This window comes from Macaca fascicularis, chromosome 8, assembly GCF_037993035.2.
Source record: "Macaca fascicularis isolate 582-1 chromosome 8, T2T-MFA8v1.1".
NCBI lineage: Eukaryota > Metazoa > Chordata > Mammalia > Primates > Cercopithecidae > Macaca > Macaca fascicularis.
This window is the reverse complement of record NC_088382.1, coordinates 58,339,030-58,359,124: the sequence shown is the minus strand read 5'-3', so window position 1 is coordinate 58,359,124 and position 20,095 is coordinate 58,339,030. Positions and strand designations below refer to the sequence as shown.

General features: G+C 48.6%; 2 protein-coding genes across 3 annotated transcripts in view; both read right to left on the bottom strand.

Moving 5' to 3' along the window:
• LOC135964530 (uncharacterized) overlaps positions 1–20,095 on the bottom strand; it is a 41,461-nt gene that overhangs the window by 6,124 nt on the left and 15,242 nt on the right. The window lies entirely within an intron of this gene.
• LOC141407534 (uncharacterized) lies at positions 4,028–20,094 on the bottom strand. Its single transcript, XM_074000128.1, has 5 exons — positions 18,338–20,094; positions 14,919–16,729; positions 6,455–6,501; positions 4,995–5,094; positions 4,028–4,645 (listed from the first exon to the last, which is right to left on the bottom strand). Exons 1-5 carry the CDS (start codon positions 19,284–19,286, stop codon positions 4,028–4,030), a joined length of 3,525 nt encoding a protein of 1,174 aa, XP_073856229.1. The 5' UTR covers positions 19,287–20,094.

Below are 20,095 nucleotides of genomic sequence, written 5' to 3'. Positions count from 1 at the left end.
AAACCTTCACAAAAATCACTTCTGAAACACTGAAGACCTGACTGACTTCTCAGAGCATGTTGGTAAACAAACAAATCAATGTAACTATTTTCATGACTAAACTGAAGGAACACAAGGACTAAAGAACATGACCCAAAATACCGGCCGTAACTGCTTTACCAAAGATATGTTTTAAAATCTTCCTTTGCACACTCTCTCTGCTCCCAAACCCCTGCTCACACCTCATTAGACGGTGAGAACAGCCAGCAAAAACGGCTTCTCACTTTTTCTCCATCAGAAGCTTAGCAGTCTGCCTAGGCAACATAACATGAGCCATCTTTACAAAAACAAACGAACAAACAATTAGCTGGGTGTGGTGGCTCAAGCCTGTGGTCCCAGCTACTCAGGGGGCTGAGGCGGGAGGATTGCTTCAGCCCAGCAGGTCGAAGCTGCAGTGAGCTATGATCCTAGCCACCTGATGTCTGGTGAGAAACAGAATGAGCATGGGGCTGACTGGTAAAGGGAGGATCCCCTGCAAAGCTGCCACATGGGAGGACATGCTAGTGACATCTCGGTACAGCAAGGACCATGGCCCACCTGAGACAGAGTGGGTGGCTGGACACCTGGCCATCCCCTGCCGGGGACTAATGTGTACACAGATGCCTGCTTACAAGGACCAGTGCGGCACCTTAGCCCCCACCCCCAAAAAAGGGATTTGTGATCCCAATAATATTTATCCTCAATGTTTTTTGTTCTTTCTTAAAATACCTTGTTCTAAATCCTGAATATTGGTGTCCACTGTGAACGAACCAGGGCCAGTGATTAAGGAGTGAGAAGAAGCAAGGTCCACTGTGCTTATGCCCGGGTTTGTTTACCAGATCCCCTTAGCTACTCGGCAAACCTGCAGATTTTGCAATCCCATATTAAGAGGTTTGAATGAAGTCTTTATATGCAATTCAATCACTGCAGCCTTGGATCTAGTCCATGGGCCTGGATATTTATTTTCACATCTTGACCTGAGGTTGGCTCATGTTAGTGGCTGTGTCTGTGATCCGTACTCAGGGCCTTCCTCTGTGTAACTTATCACACCCTGTGACGAAGCAAAGAGGCAGAGCGGGTACCAACATTTGCATGAAAACCAAAACTCAGTCTCACACAGAGGCCTTTACACAAAACCCAGGCCCCTGCATCTTAACAAAAGACGTCCATCTCCCAGCAAATGGTATAAGGAAAGAAGGCCCCTCCCTGAGTGTCCCAGCAGCCTGGGTTGGGGTGGGGATTCAGCTGCATCCCGGGATCGCTCTTGAAGACCCTGCTCCCACTAGGGCCTGCCCTGAATACGAGAAGGAACGCACTCACCAGGGTGTCTGCCACCCTTGCCAACCAGCCAACTCCCTCCCCTCTCTCTCCTTCTTTGCTTGTTTTTTGTCCAGTTGGGCATTTGCTGCCAGCCTTTTTCTGTTAACGTGCCCCTGTTTTAGGGTAAATTTAATGGTCACAGATCAGCCTCTGGAGAGTGGGTTTCTTTGCTGTGGGTGCACAGACACCCTCCTGGGAGCAGGAGGTACAGCAGGAGGCTGTGTGCCAGCCTGGCCCCTGCTCATACTTCATTAGACGGTGAGAATGGCCAGAAAAGATAGCTTCTCACTTTTTTTCCATCAGAAGCTTAGCAGTCAGCGTGGGCAATATAACATGAGCCATCTTTACATAAACAAAGAATTAGCAGGGCATGGTGTTATCAGCCTATGGTCCCAGCTACTCAGGAGGCTGAGGCAGGAGGACTGCTTGAGCCCTGGAGGTTGAGACTGCAGTGAGCTATTTTCACACCACTGCACTCCAGCCTGGGCGACAGAGCAAGACCCTGTCTCTTGAAAAAAAATTAATATTTTTTTTAAAAAAGAAGCATATCAGTGACAAAGTAACTTATGGACTGGTGGCAGGAGGAGCCTAGTAGCAAAGACTGGCCATCCAGGCTCCCGGCATAAAGAGACACACCGTCAGCATTGCAAATGTAGTATCAAAAATACATTTATTCTCCCTCTAAGCAATCTTACCCACTCATGGCCTTATTTGCTATCCACATATTGAGAACTCCCAAATGTGTGACCACTGGTCACATCTGAACACTGGGCTCCAGACCTGCAGACACCTGCATGCACTGGATGCTTTGCTGTCTGTCCCACGGGGCCTCAGACTCACCATAGCCCTTCCCTGCCCAAAGGATCCCCTGACACCTTTCTGCAGGATCCCAACATTAGGAGCCCGAGCTGAGGCCTCCCATGACCTCTACCCTCACCTCTATATCCAGTCTGTCACCAAGCCTTGTAAATGGGTGGGCATCTGAGGAAAGCCCACCAGGCCCAGGTTTCCTGCCCCGCACCCCAAAGGGCCTCCTGGTCTTCCCCTGCCATCCTCACTCTGACCTGCCTTTTCCTTGTCTACCCTGCAGCCTTCAGGGTCGTCAAGTGCAGTCCTGGTCAGACTCACTCCCTCCTGGGTCCTGTGTTTCTTATGACTTGGCCTGCTGCCCTCCCTCACCAGCCTGAGACCCTCAACTGGCCTTTATACCCAGCCGAGATAGCCATGCATCCACCCTCTCAGTCTGAAAGGACTCTCGTTCCTGGACTTCTGCACACCAATGAGTTCACACCTACTCGGCCTTCAGACTTCAGCTCAAAGGACACCTCCTGGGGTAGAAGCTCCTCTTGGCCCTGTCCTCCCCCAACCCCAAATCTGACTCCATTTAGTACCTTCACCAATACCACTCTCAGGTGCTTCTAGCACACTATTCCTCCAAAGCATCTACCAAGTTTGCAGTTAGATGTTTAATGTTCAGCTGATTTGATTACTGTCTCTCCCACCAGCTGCCTTCTACTACACAATTTTGCCCAACTCTGTATCCCTAATCCACAAAAAATTTGTGAGGTACAGCACATATATTCTGTGCTCAGTAAGTGTTTGTTAAATAAACACATGCATGAATGGCAGAAAGATGGTGTAGAAAGATCTCAAGACCTGCTGGATTTTAAGTCATCATTTTAGGTTAATATCATCTTAGGTTTGAGTCAATGTGGAAAAAAAAAGATACTAAAAATATTCCACAGATTAGAAAGCAAAAGGAATGGGTGTATGGCGTGTTATTTTCATTGTCATGATTTGTTCTAGCTGACTTTTGTTTTTTTCCCTGGGGAAGGCTTGTGTTGCGGTGGTGTTGCCCAGGGTTGGCCCATGTGTATGGCGGGGAAGGATGGACTACCCACCCCCAGGAGCTTGGGGGAGGCATTTTCATTTCTGTGCATTCCCCCCTGCTCCTCTAGAGTGTAGGTACAGTGTGGGAGTTACAAATAATCTATAAAATGCCATTAAATGTGTCCTTTCAGTATTCAGAAAGTCCAAAAGGAAAGAGAAACCAGTTGAATTTCATGGCCCTGAGACACTCGTGGGCTTCTATGACTTTGCATAATACTGGCTGATAGTAGGTACAGCCCATCCCAACTCGTGGCCTAACACGATTTTTTGACTTTATGATGGTGTGAATGCAATACGCATGTAGCACTCAAAGCACTCAAATCGTGCTTTGAGTATCTATGAAAAATTCTGTGTTTCACCTTCAGTACAATTTCAATAAATTACATGAGATAGGCAATACTTTTTTCTAAAACAGGCTTTGTGTTAGCTGATGTTGCAAAGCCATGGGCTAATGCAAGTGTTCTGAGTGTGCTTAAGACAGCCTGGGCTAACCTGTGATGTTCAGTGCGGTGGGCACGTTAAATGCACTGTCAATGATACTTCCAACTGACCATGGGTTTGTTGGGACATAACCCCATTGTAAGTCAAGGTGCATCTGACAGCTCGGCCGTGCCTCACAAAGTCATATTTCAGAAATGTTCAGTGGACCGAAAGTGCACAGATGCTGGGCATTCACTGCACAAACATGATCATCATTCTCCTGCACTCCAGCCTTTCACCTCTTCCTCCCAAGAGCCATTAGGCACATTTTACAAACTTGTAAATGATTGAGTCCATGTTCTCTGATCTTTTGGCTGCCCTAGGCAAATTCCTGATGAAAAGCTGGGGCATCCTTGACGGGCTCTTGAGACTGGATTGAATCAGAGCCACTTCCAGAGCGTGGCCTGCTCCAGGAAGTCTCCCCACACTGCCCCCTTAGAGTTAAACAGGAATGTGATGGGATCAAGGGAGGAATTCTCAAGGGGTCACGTAAAAGTTGTATAGTGTGGAAGAGATGCAAGCAATTCCGTTGGGGATTGCTTTGGGCTATGCTAAGACCACTTAAAACAAATAGGGAGTCTTCGCACATGACAGCCAGTCTGCAGGCAGCAGCTCCCGCCCTCAAAGTCAGAGCGTCCCAGGCTTCTCTGTCTCCTGTGCCGTCACCCTGATAGCCATTCTCATCCTCATGAACAAGCCGGCCCCACCCTGCCGTCAGTGCTGAACCCCTCCACTCCCCCATTCCGGGAGGCAAGGCAGGGAGGAAGGGAAAAAGCACATGCCACGAGCCTCCACTCCCCTTTGAAGGAGCTTCCCCATCCCCCTCCAACTGACCACCGCCACATAACATGGCCACATGGCCACCTGTCAGCAAGGCCAGCTGAGAAATGGAGTCTTTTCCACTGAGCTCATTGTCACTCACAATGAGATTGAAGTTCTGTTAAGAGGAGGATGTTAGATGAACACAGTTCTTGCCTCTCAAGTCAACACAAAGGTACATATATGCATGGACACACACACACACGACACACACATACACACACATGCACACACATATACACATACAACACACACATACACATGAATACACACATATATAAACACACCACACACATACACACTAACACACATATATACACACACGACATATACACATATGTACATGTAAGAATATACACATACACACAGATACAAATACACATACACACAGAGATACACACACATACAGACACACACAGATACACACAGACACGCACACATACACACATGTACACACACATACATACATTCAACACAGCATCTGGCATCAACTCAGTGGTCCAAGTTAGGATTCGGATGAGTCCATAATTGCGCATCTGATCTTCAAATGAATCTATAGCCCTCCACCTATTTCAAAAGGCCAAACTTCATGATTCTGTGCTAATTTCAGTCAATTATGTTGCAAATAGAACCTCTCAGTGATTTGCATGATCAGAGGACATTCCATTTAGTCAAGGTTCCATGTGTTATTCTTAAGAGCTTTAAGAGCAACCCTCAAAACAAATATGAAAAATAAAAGCATCCAACAGGAATTGTGCTTGGTGTGACTAAATGATCCATTGAAAGCTATGAATACCACAGCTCAAGAACACGTGATAAGCATGAAAGCATTTCCCTATGACTGTGCCTAAAGCTACTGCTGCCCTTAGGAGGGCAACGGGGTGCACCAGAGAACAACAGGCCACTGTCAGAGCAGAGCTGGGTTCAGATCCTGCCTCTGCCCCTCAGTAACTCCACAGCGCAGCTGAATCACTGTTTCTGTATGTGCAGAATGTGGACGGCGCATAAGGACAGAGGTTGTGTATATAAAGAAAAGGTTCAGCTAATGTAAATAGTGTTTTTTTAATGCCATTGGAAAATTCGGTTTTCTATCCTTGTTCATACTAGATTAATTAATCAACTGGAAAAAATTAAAGCATAGCACGTTACCCTGCAGCTGGGGAAAAGCACCACATGAAAGAGGGACATGTTTTAAGGGTTTTGGATACAGACTATTTAGCCACAATACTAGCAATGCAATGTGGAGGGTTGTATATTATTGTGAAGAAAGAGAGATAATTATTTCTCAAAGTGAGAATGGTAAGTGTTTCATTTTCCCAGGGACTACTTCGGAGAAACCAATGGGAAGGAATTCCATTCTGTTTTCCCTAGTCCCTAGACAGGCAGCCTGTCTTGGATTAACACCACTGTGCCTCCGCGCAGGTCTGGGTGGAGGAGCTGAGCTGGAATTCCCGGGGCTGCTGTCTGGAACACAGAGCCTGAGGAGCCATCCGGGCCATTTCCTGGCCTGGACACTGAGCCAAGTAGCAGGAGGTAGAAGGAGGTGAAAGCAAAACCCAGCCCCAAGGCTGTGTCCCTTTTCAAAACTGCCCACCTCATGTTGATTCTTTCTTGCAGGTCATACTAAGGACCTGCCAGGATTTGGAACTTGATTCGGAACCACTGTCATCCCGACTCTTCATTTTAAAAAGTCATTCTCCTTGAAAATAAATGAGTAAAACATAAAAACAAATTCATTCTTCAAAAGAGCTTATAAAATCAAAACCCTGGGGGTGGTTTTGGATACAGGTTTCCAGCTTCTAAGAACACAGAGTGTCTTACACTTTCCCAAGTTTCCCTTCCTCACAGGGGACCCCAGGCCTGAAATGATCTCTTTTCCCATTTAACTAATGCTTTCCTTGCTTCTTGGGGAGTCGTTTCTCAGTGCCTGCCAAACTCTGCAGTAGGAGCCAGGGGCAGTAAGCCCTTCTCACACTGCAAGAACACACAAGGACAAAGGATGCTGGTCGGAGAAACGCATTTATTTTTATAGTATCACTTCCTCACTCCCCCAAATGATAACTGTTTGGATTACTTATTATGAACTTGGAGGGGGGAGAAACCTCAAATCTAACTTGGTTTTCACTATTTGTACCACTATTTGTTTATCTTTCATTCATTACTGAGCTTGGGAAATCATAAAAAGAATCTGGCCATTCATTCCACTCTGTGTCTAGAAGTTTTAATCTGCTGCCTTTCGGCTGCAATCCTTCTTTCTCAGCTACTTGCATATTGAGATAGAAAGGACCCATAAGGCTTCTGTTTCTCTGTAAATACTCTAAAATGCAGAGGGGAAGCCACTAAGTAAAACACACAGAAAATCATTCTGCAAATATGACAGCCATTTAGCCACAGAGCAGGCTGGCCTCTGCGGAGGTTGGGGCCGTCCATGCTTGACCGGAGAGGACCAGAGACTGATGGGAATCCTGGTCCAAGGAGGCTGAGGGAGCAGGACCTTGTTGTGGTTCAAATGCGACTCCATTCGTCTCCTAGAACATGCTGAGTAGACCTTGAGGGCAGGGGAACAGTGAGGAGGCTGACCTGGGCCCAGGAAGGAGAAGGTGAAGGCAGGCAGGAGGTGGAGAAACCATCCCCAGGGCTTTCACAGCTCCCAGGAATGCAGCCGAGTTTGGGAGCACAGGAAATTAAGCACCAGGCCTGTGGTCAACTGGGCCAGCCCCGGAAACTCAGGCCAGGGTGGCTGCAATCCCACGCTGGCTTGGGGCAGGTGTGTCCCGCATCTGTCCCGCCTGCTGGGGCTCCTGCCAGCCATATCCTGTTCCCACAGGGAGCACGCAGTGGGTCAGCACCCTCGTGCTCCAGGCACTGCGTCTCCCCTCCAGTGCCAGCAGGGAGCCCTCCTAGATATCTTGGCAGCATCATAGCATCATGTCCCACCTTCGCAACTTATCTGCAATTTATCCTTTCTACCCAACCCAAGTCACCAGCTCCTTCAAAGGGTGTCTGAAATGTCCCAGCTCTTTCCATGTCCACAGCTGCCTGCCCATCTCAGGGCCTCACTTCATCAGGCCTGGAGGGCAGCCTGAGTGGTGAAGGAACGCGGGCCTCACAGAGATCGCAGCAAACAGAAAGCAGCGCCATTTACCAAGTGTCACTGTGTGCCAGCCATGGCCGGGGCTACTCCCAACCCATTCACAGAGAATGAAACAAGACCACTGCATCCTTCTCCAGGCCACAGCAATGTGTCATGTCACGTGTCACGTTCAGGCTGGGTAGAAGCTTCACGAAGAAAGCCTGAGCTCTTCAGAAGGAGGTGCCAGGCCCTTCACATCTGACCTGCTTCCTCCAAGCCAGGCAGGACCCTCATTTAGATGCCACTAGTGGTAAATTTGGAATTTCCCCAATCAACCTTTGCAAAACAAGCTTGTGTGCCGTGCTGTGTTTTGAAAAGCAAAATGGAGACAGGGTAGGCTTTTGTGATCATGCATGCACATGGCCTGCAAAACACTCTCAGTTACGGAGTGCTGCTGGGTTCCAAGAACCCAGGTGTGGCATACACAGGGCTCTAACCGCAAGAGAAGAGGAACTTTGGAAGGAGGGCCGTCTGTGTGTCTGTGTGTGTGTTGTCCTGGCAAAGCTTCTTGTTTTCACATGAGGGTTTTACTCATGCTTGGACTATTTGGAATTTGACATTTAATTAAAAGTTGCTATTTGGGCAATCCTAAAGATAGAAAATCAAACACATGCAAAAACTGCAATAATTACATATGTGATCTCATTTTAAGTACAAAGTGTTGGTGCTATTCTTATAAATTTTTCTGCACATTCCTTGCAGTTGAACATGGGCTCTATCCCGGGAACTGCGGAGGAACAGAAGCTGCTGGCTGAGGAATCACCTGACCCAGGTCTATCCTGACTCTCCTTCAAAGCATGCATTTCGAATAAGCATCTGAGCTTCTGAGGGCTGGCTGCATCTGTCAACAGGGAGGGCAGGCAAACGTCACTGCATTTCCTACCTGCAGAACTACTGTCATTGGCCATGGAAACTTTGGATGTAGAAACACTTTCAGTCCCAATTTTATTTCTCCACTTCCAGTTCCTCCTCAGCCAAAGGCAGACCTGCAGACAGTCCACCCATCCAACAAAGACCTTGAGACCCATCAGGAGTGAAGATTTAGGCACCCCCCACCCCCGCCGCAAGTGTTTGTGAAGAAGGATAAAAAGTAAAATAAAACTGGGAAATGGCCAGGTGCTCACGCCTGTAGTCCCAGCACTTTGGGAGACCGAGGTAGGTGGATCATGAGGTCAGGAGTTCAAGACCAGCAGGGTGAAACCCCATCTCTACTAAAAATACAAAACATTAGCCAGGCGTGTGGCGGGCACCTGTGGTCCCAGCTGCTTGGGAGGCTGAGGCAGGAGAATCGCTTGAACCCAGGAGGTGGAGGTTGCAGTGAGCCAAGATCATGCCATTGCACTCCAGCCCAGGTAACAGTGCAAGACCTTGTCTCAAAAGAAAACAAAAACAAAAACAAAAAAAACACCCTGGGAAATACAAGGTCAACAGTGAAGCAAGAGGAGAAAGTAAAACCTCAGTGGCCTGAGGCCTGTGTTCTAACACCTCTCAAGTGTCTGCAACATTCCCAAGCCCAGGAGAAGGCCCCCGATGGTCTAAACAGGTGCTCTATCTCTTGTAGACACACACACAAGGCACCCTCTGTTGTGTGTGGTGCTGAGGTGTTAGAGTCAGCCAGGAGAACAAGGAACTCTCAGGCCCAGGCACATGCACCCCACACCCCCAGGAGCTCAGAGCAGTGAGGCAGACATTCACCACACAGAAAAGCACGGAGACCCGTCGTGCTAGCAGAGAGCCTTCTTTCCTGCACCATCTCCAGCTAAAACACAGCACAGTAAAATTGATGGAGACAATGACAACCTGGGACAGGAGAAAATGGATGAATTATGTCCTGGAAACTTTGCATAAGACGGCAGGAAATTGGAAGGTATATTTCAAAAAGATTGTCACCAAAAAAGTGTTCAAATGTAAATGCCTCTATTAGAAAGGGTTAAAATCTCCACCATCCAAAAAAATCACTTTCCTGGAAGAGTCCACTCATTATTCTGGATAATTGGCATTGTATTTGGCAATTCCTCCCTTTTTTCTACAATGAGGCAAAACTGAAAAATTCTAACTATGATTTTTCTTTGTACCTCAAAATCTGCTTGTCAGTCTTCAGATTTTTGGGAGTTGATTTAGGTTCCAGTCCCCAAGATAGGCTAGAACCAATGTTTATTGAATCTTTACTGTGAGCCTAGACTGTGCGAAATATGTTATAGCAACTGTCTCACTCAGAACTCGGAGCTCCTCAGCGAGGCGGGTGCTGGTATGAGGCCCAGGAGACGGACGAGGAAACTGAAGCCTGAGGAGGTGGATTAAGCAATGCAAAGCAGAGCAAGAACCATGGCAGGCTCCAAAGCTGTGTCCCCTCTGGCTCCCGAACCCAAGTATCCAACTGCTGTGAAGGTGGGAAGGAGGGGAGACCAGCACAGAGGGCCCAGGCAACTTAACAACAAATTGGCTCTCACAAGAAAGTCAGGTTGGCTATATGACCAAATCCCAGGCAACTCCTCTCTCAGCCAGCACTCAGACATTCATTAGGGCCCTGTTAACAGCAGTCCTTGGTCCCCCATCTGATTCTAGCAACAGCTTTGGGTCCCTTCAGCAAAGACAACACTGTGCAGAAGAGGGGACTCCTCTCACTGGGTTCTGAAATGGGAAAACAGAGAGCAAGGGGAGGCAAAAGGCACTCATGCTTAGCCACGATCCATGTCTTACTTCATCATAGGTCTCCTGTTAAATCATCTTTTTCTGACATAAATTTAAGGGATACTAGCGCAGATTTGTTACATGGATATACTGCACAGTGGTGAAGTCCAGGCTTTTAGGGGACCCATCACCCTAACAGTGAAGGTTGTACTTACTAAGTAATTTCTCATCCCTCACTCCAACCTCCCATCCTTCCCCATCTGCAGTGTCTAATGTGTACGTGCATGTGTACACACTAGTGAGCACCCACTTATGAGTGAGAACACTTGGTATTTGACTGACTTGCTTCACTTAAGCTAATGGCCTCCAGTTCTATCTATGTTGCTGCAAAAAACACGATTTCCTTCTTTTTATGGCTGAATAGTATTCCATTGTGTGTATGTACCACGCTCTCTTTGTCCAATCACTTGTTGATGGACACACTTAAGTTGACTCCGTACATTTGTGGTGTGAAGAGTGTTATGATAAACACACAAGTGCAGGTGTCTTTCTGACATAATGATTTATTTTCCTTTGGTAGATACTCAGTAGTGGGGCTGCTGGATCAAATGGTAGTTCTATTTTTAGTTCTTTGAGAAATCTGTCTACTGTTTTCCATAGAGGTTGTACAATTTTCATTCCAACCACTTGTTAGCTGAGAGCTGTCGGAGGTAGGAGTAGCCTCAGTGTTTCGGCAGGCATCTGTCAGAGACCCCCTGAAAAGGGGCTTAGCCACCACTGTCAGCTCCTGCATGCCCCAGCACCATCCCCTGCAGCCGTTCACTGCCACCCTGGGCCCTGGACCCCTCACGGGGAGAAAACACAGAAATCACAGGAACCCTCACAAATGCCACGCACAACCATCCCAACTCCTCCAAGAGCAGGCAATGCTCAGCCTGAGAAGCTGGCCCTGGAGGAATTTAAGTGTGGGCTTTCAGCTATTTCTAGTTTTTATTTGTTTCTGGAAAGGAGGATGAAAAAGAAAGGGAGGAGTTGAGAGGGGGACACTGAAAGGCCTCCTTTCTATTGTTCCTCATCATTCAAAACTCATTATTGCCTCCTAGACTAATAATCCTGCCAGGAGTCCCCGGAGGGCATCCAAGGGCGCCCCAGATCTGGCCTTGGGGCTCTCAGCAACCACCCAGGCTCCTCTGTCTGCCCCAGGGGCACTTGCTTCTCACCTTGATTTCTCTCTACTGATCCGAGTAGAAGCAAGCTGAGCTGCTGACATTTATCAATCTTACTTAGACAGAGGGGCCCAAGGAACACCACAGGAGTTAAAGGGAGGTGAAGGCAGGGGGGAGTCCCAACTGGGTATGAGGTCTTTTGTGCTCTCACAACCCTGGGGCAATGCAGAGTGCAACAGTGGCCAGCACTGTCGGGGAAGACAGGACCATTAGCATTAAGTTATTCACAGAGAAGCTGGATGGCTTCACATCACCATCTGGATTCACATCACCATTCAGGCAAGACAGAGTAGAGACAAGAGTGCCAGCCTCCGAGACTTCTGGTGCCATGCTGTCCCCACACCCCACATGCTGCTGTGGCTGGGAAGGTTTCCTCCTTCAGTATGTGAGTAGTATTTCTATGTCTGGGGCTATGCTAGTACTGTTATGCCCAGACCGTTTATTCCCCGAAGAAGACCACCAGAGTCCAGAGTCAAAGCTAAGCAGCAAGGATCTTTATTACAGGTTCGAACCTGGAGCTCTCACTTGCTCGCGAAACGAGACGGGCAGGAGAGCTCCCCTACTGAGCTCCGAACAATGTTATATAGTCTAAGGAAAGTAGGCATAGAATCATTATACAAATTAGAGGTATGATTGGCTGGAGTTTGAACAAAGCGATTTGGCAAACTATGATTGGTTCCCGCCATTTCTGATATTTCAGTACAACCCTTGAGGTGGAAGAGCAGTTTTACACAAAGGCAGTTAATTATATTGCATCAGGTTGCACGACCAGTTTATGGCTATCTTGCTTAAACACACCTTGTGACCTGGCTATCTTACTTAAACATTCCTTGTGACCTGGCCTCAGAAAGAGAAACATGTACTTACAGAACTTACGAAACCTCTGGTACGTGCAAAGATTAGAGAGCAGAACAAGGGTGTAGCGGGTGGGGGGCGGGTACACATCTATCTTTGTGTCCTTTCATTTCTCCCTTCTCATAAGTAACTGGATGTCCAATCTTGGATTTCCAGAGTCTTATAATATAGCCTCACTTTCTGGGTGCAGGAGAGGCTGGTGATGGCTACGGAGGACCATTAGTTGGATGGTATCAAACCTTTCTCTGACAAATTGTAAAATTTTATTTACCACACAGGGGCCTATAGTGAATAGAAGTAGTAAAGACATTAGGGGGCCTAAAAGGGGTGCCAGAAGGGAAAACATTGAAGAGCTCCACCAATTGTTAGCGGCTGTAGTGAATTGTTGCTTTTTCATTTCTAAGCTTAGTTCGTGTAGGCGTTGGACTCTTTCCTCAACTAACCCTGACTCATTTATATAGAAACAGCATTCTTCTTTGAGGAACATACAGGTACCTCCTTTCTCAGCCGTGAGTAAGTCTAAGGCTCTGCGGTTTTGAAGGGTGACCTGTGCTAGGGAGGTGAGCTGCCGCTGAAGGGAGGCTAGGGAATAGGCGGAGTCTTCCATAGCAACAGAGAATTGTTGTAACAGCTTGTCGTTTTCTATCATGGAGTGTTGTAGGGCCCCTCCTGCTAACCCCGCTGCGACGACAGAGGTGGTTAAGGATATTCCGGCAATTAGTGGTAGAAAAACTGCTCGTCTATGTCGCGCAGTTTTAGTTGGGGCGGTCCCTGCCCAGCCTATGAACTCTGCCGGGGTTAGCAGTGTCAGTCGGGGAACTAGGGTAACAGGGATACACAACTGTCCGTCAGAGATGCTTTTGGACAGAGTTTTTAACAGAGTCATATTACACCAGAAGAACACACCAGGGGGAGCATATATGGGACTATTAGGGTATGTAGCCGATTGGTTGCAGAGGCTGTTGCTAAATGCCGAATAACAATAGGGGTATTTCTCTTGGTATGGGTCACGGTACAGGGCTACATCGGGTATCGTGACTATCGATGAGTTAAAACCTGTATAGTTTGTGGGAGGGGAGGATAGAGGAACAGCCGTTAATGGTGGTCTTCCTAGGGTTGCACACATAAAGCAAGAGGACAGGTCGCCTAAACCAGTGAGGTTGGCGAATGCTAGCCCTTCCCGTAATAGAGTTAGCCAGGAGAAGGGCTGCAAGTCTTGTGATAGCTTGGTTTCTTGCCTGTGGATTTGTGTGTGGATTAAGGGTTGAATCTGGACTAGACTTCTCCACAGATATAAATGGCTACTGGGCCAGGTACTAGTTGATGAGTAATATACTCCCCCATGTTGTGGGGTTGTCCACCGAGAGTCCCATGGGTCTCTAATTATCCAAGTGTAAGTGACGGGAGACTCAGTTTTGTAAAAATACCACCCTTGTCGTTCTCTCCAGTATCGGACAGAGTGCGTCTTACAGTAGCTATATGGGCAACCTGCACTCTGGTGCCACCAATAATTTTTACAATTATATTCAGTTTGATCATATTCAAAACAGATCATGGGTGTTGCTGGTTGGGCAATCTGGAACCTAGTGAAATTGAGGTAAACTATAGTATTACACCCTGAGGGGGGGCAGTCTGCGCTAGCTAGCAGTTTACCCGCTTGGGGGGTTTCCCCGGGGTGAGTTTTGTTCTCATAGAGCCAGAACCTCCAGACATAGGGATTAGACGGCGCAGCAGTGAGGAGAGTCAGATGCATAAGGCATAAAAGCATAGGTAAGCTAGACATGGTTACGGCTATGGGGATGACGGCGCAGGGTTAGCTTTAAGGGATTGTTCTTAGCTTTGTCTACAGTCCATGTAACCGGTGCTCCAGACGGCTCGAGAAGGTCGGATGTTGGGTCCACTGGTTTGACGTGTGTGTAGTGGATCCACGAAGCGATGCCTTCTACTTTGAGAGCGGTGGGAGTAGTCAGGAGTACTTGCAGTGGTCCTTTCCACCTGGGTTGAAGAGTTTCTTGCCGGTGGCGCTTGACTAGGACCCAGTCTCCCGGCTGGAACGGATGAGGCGTCGGCGGAGGTCCTGCCTTGTACAGTTCTCGTAGTCTGGGCCAAATTTCCTGGTGAATTTTCTGTAAGGCTTGTAAGGAGAACAGGAGCTCAGAGACATTTTCAGTTTCAGGTTTGAGTAAGTCATCTTTTAGACTGGGGACCAGGGGTGGGGGTCTGCCATACATGATTTCATATGGTGTGAGGCCTAGTCTGTAAGGGGTATTTCGGGCCCGGAACAGAGCGTAGGGGAGAAGTACTACCCAATTAGCGCCAGTCTCCATGGTCAATTTAGTTAAGGTCTCCTTCAGAGTCCGATTCATCCTTTCTACCTGTCCTGAGCTTTGGGGCCTATAAGCACAATGTAATTTCCAATTTGCCCCCAGAATGGAAGCCAAATCCTGACTTACCTTAGCAACGAAGGCTGGTCCATTGTCTGACCCTATTTGGACGGGAAAGCCATACCTGGGGAGGATTTCTTCCAAAATTTTCTTTGCTACAACCTGAGCAGTTTCTCTCTTAGTTGGGAACGCTTCTGTCCATCCTGAAAAAGTATCTACAAAGACAAGTAAGTACTGATACCCATATTTTCCAGGCTTTATCTCAGTAAAGTCTATTTCCCAATAGATACCAGGCCTAGTTCCTCTACACCTAATTCCTGTGGTGGTCTGGGTTTGGGGGCAAGCGTTGTTTAGTTGGCAGGCTTTGCAATTTGTTGTGACATCGCTGGCCAGTTCAGCTATGCGCCTGATTCTAAACTTGGCGTGCCTGATTAAGTCCATCATTCGCCGGGCACCCAGGTGGGTTGTCCGGTGGATGTGTTCCAACACCTGCCGTCCTAATTTTTCTGGTAGGATGGTTTGGTCATTTATATCAGTCCACCACCCATTTTTAACCTGTTTTAGTGGAAGCGTGTTCATCCATTCGCGATCCTGTTCGGTATAGTCGGGAAAACATGGCAAATTTCGCGGGCCAGGATCGGGGAGCTGGAGCGCGAGGAGCTGACTGGGAGCTTTTGCTATGCTCCTTGCGGTTTGGTCGGCTAAGAAGTTGCCTCGAGCAATTGGCGTAGTTGGTTTCTGATGCCCAGGGCAATGTACAATAGCCAATTTCTTTGGTTTCCACAAAGCAGTTAATAGAGCTAGGATCTCTTGCTTGTTTTTTATTTCTTTGCCTTCGGCTGTTAATAGTCCCCTTTCTCTGTAGATGGCCCCATGTATGTGCGCAGTAGCGAAAGCATAGCGGCTATCCGTGTATACTGTTAGTTTTTTCTCTGCCCCTAGGGTGAGGGCCTGTGTAAGGGCTATCAGTTCGGCTCTTTGGGCCGATGTCCCTGGAGGCAAGGGTTCCGCCCAGATTACCTCAGTCTCTGACGTTACAGCCGCTCCTGCATACCGCTGGCCTTGGTGGACATAGCTGCTGCCATCAGTGAACCAGGTGAGTTCTGTGTCGGGGAGCGGACGATCTTGCAGGTCCTCCCGCACCCCATGCACCTGAGCCAGTATCTCAGTGCACTCATGGGACGGGGCGTCCAAGTCTGGATTTGGCAGCAGTGAAGCAGGGTTTAAAGAGGTTGGGGGCAGAAAAGTTATTCTGAGGGGGTTTAACAGCAGTCCTTGATAGTGGGTGAGCCGGGCGTTACTCATCCATCGGTCCGGCGGCTGCCGGAGGACGCCTTCAATGGCATGCGGGGTTATAACGCGCAACTCTTGCCCCATGATAAGTTTATCAGCGTCTCGGACCATTAGGGCGGTCGCCACAATTATCCGGAGGCAGGGTGGCCAGCCAGCAGCCACTGAATCTAATTTTTTTGACAAATAGGCAACTGGCCTCTGCCAGGGGCCTAGGTACTGTGTTAACACGGCTTTTGCAACACCCTTACTTTCATCCACGTATAAGTGGAAGGGTTTGGAGACATCAGGGAGCCCCAGCGCGGGGGCTGATAACAAGGCAGTTTTGATTTGCTGAAAGGCCAGCTCAGCCTCTTCCGTCCAATTGAAGGGCTGCCGTTCCTTTGTTGCCTGGTATAGGGGCTTGGCTAACTCAGCAAATCCGGGTATCCATAACCTACAGAACCCTGCCGACCCCAGGAATTCTCTCACTTGCCGTGTTGACTGGGGTCTAGGGATGCGTAGGACTGTTTCCTTTCGGGCTTTGGTTAGCCAGCGTTGCCCCCCTTTTAATAGGTACCCCAGATAAGTTACCTCCGACTTGCAGATCTGAGCCTTTGTTGCTGAGGCTCGGTAGCCTAGCTCCCCCAGAGTCTTCAGGAGGTCCTCAGTCCCTCGAACACAAGTTTCTGGGGACCTGGCCGCTATTAAGAGATCATCAACATATTGCAAAAGAGTTATTTCAGGGTGTTGCCGCCGGTACTCACCCAGATCTTCATGAAGGGCTTCATCGAACAGAGTTGGCGAGTTCTTGAACCCTTGTGGCAGTCTGGTCCATGTTAGCTGACCGTTGATGCCCCTCTCAGGATCCGTCCATTGAAATGCAAAGAGTTCTTGACTTTTGGGAGCCAGAGGAAGGCTGAAGAAAGCGTCTTTTAGATCAAGAACGGTATACCACTGTTTTTTGGGATGTAAGGCACTCAGAAGGGTGTATGGATTGGGCACAGTGGGATGTATGTCCATGACCCTTTTATTAACTTCTCTTAAATCCTGTACTGGCCTGTAGTCCGTACTGTTGGGTTTACGAACAGGTAACAGTGGAGTATTCCAGGATGAGTGGCAAGCCCGTAGGACTCCCTGGTCTAGGAGTCGGCGGATATGGGGCGTAATTCCTTCTCTTGCCTCCAGGGGCATAGGATATTGCCGAACCCGAACGGGGTCCGTCCCTGGCTTAACTTCCACAAATATGGCAGGTCGATGTTTAGCTAGCCCCAAGCCCCCAGTTTCTGCCCACGCTTCAGGGAAACGCTGGAGCCAAGAGTCAATTCCCTGATCGGGGGGCTTTTGCTCTTGATGGAGTCGGTACTCATCTTCTAAGGTGACAGTCAGGATAGATATTGGCCTGTTTTGGGAATCAGTTATCTTGGGCCCTTCTGGCTCAAAGTGGATTTGGGCCCCCATCTTTGTCAGCAAGTCCCTCCCTAGTAGAGGGCAGGGGCTCTCTGGGATGACTAGGAAGGAATGGGAGACTTTTCCCGTTCCTAAGTCTACAGTCCTCTGGGTTGTCCAGGGGTATTTTTTGATGCCTGTGGCCCCGTGCACCCAGGATGTTTTCTTAGACATTTTTCCAATTGGTTTGGTTAGGACTGAGCGTTCCGCCCCAGTATCGACCAAGAAGCGAACTGGGGACCCCTCCACTTGCAAAGTTACCCTGGGTTCGGGGAGGGGGTCCGAACCCCGTCCTCCCTAGTCAGAGTCCTGGGTAACGAGTACGGAGGTAGGGTTAGCTGGTCTCCGTTTCTTTGGGCAGTCTTTAATCCAGTGGCCACGTTCCTTGCAATAAGCACACTGATCTTTTTCTAATCCTTGCCTAGGGCCTTGCTTTTTCTGCTTTCTGTTTTGGCCATTTCCTGCCTGGGGGAAAGCTGCTACTAAGACTTTGGTCATTTCTTTGGTTGCCTTGAACTGTTTTTCTTCTGGAGTATCCCTATTATTATAAACTCGCTGGGCCATCTGAAGGAGGTCCTGAATCTGCTTTCCCTCTAAACCTTCTAATTTCTGGAGTTTTCTTTTAATATCTGGTGTTGCCTGGTTTACAAAGGACATTACTACCGCTGCCTGATTTTCCGGTGCTTCCGGGTCCATAGGGGTAAACTGTCTGAAGGCTTCCATTAATCTCTCTAAATACACAGCGGGGCTTTCTGTCTTACCTTGTAACACAGAATATACTTTAGCCAAATTGGTGGGCTTGCGAGCTGCAGCCCGGAGACCCGCCATTAGAGTCTGGCGATAAATGAGCAGTCGTCCCCTACCTTCTGCCGTGTTGTAGTCCCATCTGGGCCGGGTCAAAGGGAAAGCCGCATTAATGAGGTCAGGATTTGCAGTTGGCTGGCCGTCATCTCCTGGAACCAGTTTTCTGGCCTCAACTTGGATTCTTTCCCGCTCCTCCGTTGTGAACAGGATTCGGAGGAGCTGTTGACAGTCATCCCAGGTCGGCTGGTGAGTAAACATGACACTGTCTAACAACGAGGTTAGATCTTTGGGATTATCTGAGAACCGAGCATTTTGGGACTTCCAATTGTATAAATCACTGGTGGAAAAAGGCCAATACATGAGACGGGAGAGCCCGGTATCATCGAGCGATCCTATTTCTCTGAGAGGCAGGGCTACAGTGGAGTCAGGGAGTCGGGAAGCTTGGTCCCGCTGTACGCGGCCTCGTGTTCGGCCGGCCGGCCCCCCCAGGTTACTTTCACTCTCGGCTGCTTCCGCTTCTCGGTTTCCCTCTACGGAAGCACCACCCTGGGGGACTGGGTCCTGCGGGATAAGGTGCTGATATGGTGGGGGAAATGTGGGTTCTAACGTTAGGGGGTCCTGGCTGTCCGGCAGCACAGGGGCCGAGGGAGCAGGGGGAGTCTTTTGTCTTGTAGGTCGCGTTACTAGGACTTTGCAGGGCTCAAGGATGAATGGAGTTATCCAGGGTGGTGGGTTTTCCACAAGATCCTGCCACACTAGAATATAAGGAATTTGATCAGGATGTCCTGACTGCCCTGGCAGGAAAATCTTAGTTTTTACCTTAGTAATAATAGAGAGACAGAAAGTTCCTTCAGAGGGCCACCCTACGCCGAAAGAGGGCCACTCCGAACGGCAGAAAGTAACTAGCTTTCCCTTCTTTAGTTCTACGCTTAAGTTACGCCCCCGAGCCTTCACATCCTTAAAATTGGTAACAAGGAGTGAGAGCGGCGTGCTCTGGTTGTTGCCCATCTTTGGACTGCTCCTACAAAGAGAAGGGGGGACGAAAATGAGTGTGAAGCAGAGGGGAGTATCCGACAGGTCTGGTCCTGGAGGGGGAAGAAAAGGTTTTATGTTTCGTTTTGGGCTTACACTTAACACTTAACAATAATGGACAGACAGTAATAACGATGAGCATTCGCGAGCGCGTGTCGGACTTCCGACCTGAGTCAGACGGGGCAACCAAGGATGGAGGCCCCCAGATGGGCACTGGGGAACGTCTCCCACCAGTCCCGAGTGGCTGTCTTCTAGCGCGTCCGCCAAGACCGTGCCACTTACAGAACAGACCAATACAGATTACAGATTACGGATTTCGCGAAATTTCAGGGAGACAGACAGAGACAAAGACAGAGACAGTGACAAAGCCGGCTTACCTACAGATTAAGATCCGTTGACTTGGGGGTCTGGTGGGCTTGGGGGAAATCCCGGACGAGCCCCCATTTGTTATGCCCAGACCGTTTATTCCCCGAAGAAGACCACCAGAGTCCAGAGTCAAAGCTAAGCAGCAAGGATCTTTATTACAGGTTCGAACCTGGAGCTCTCACTTGCTCGCGAAACGAGACGGGCAGGAGAGCTCCCCTACTGAGCTCCGAACAATGTTATATAGTCTAAGGAAAGTAGGCATAGAATCATTATACAAATTAGAGGTATGATTGGCTGGAGTTTGAACAAAGCGATTTGGCAAACTATGATTGGTTCCCGCCATTTCTGATATTTCAGTACAACCCTTGAGGTGGAAGAGCAGTTTTACACAAAGGCAGTTAATTATATTGCATCAGGTT

Excerpts from the sequence above, each read along its gene's own strand:
- LOC141407534 (XM_074000128.1), bottom strand. The coding sequence starts at position 19,286 with ATGGGCAACAACCAGAGCACGCCGCTCTCACTCCTTGTTACCAATTTT. Across the intron at positions 16,730-18,337 it reads GGACTACAACACGGCAGAAG|CGGCCAGGTCCCCAGAAACT; the intron begins GTAGGGGACGAC and ends ATCTCTTAATAG. Across the intron at positions 6,502-14,918 it reads CTAAGAGAGAAACTGCTCAG|TGTGAGAAGGGCTTACTGCC; the intron begins GTTGTAGCAAAG and ends GTGTTCTTGCAG.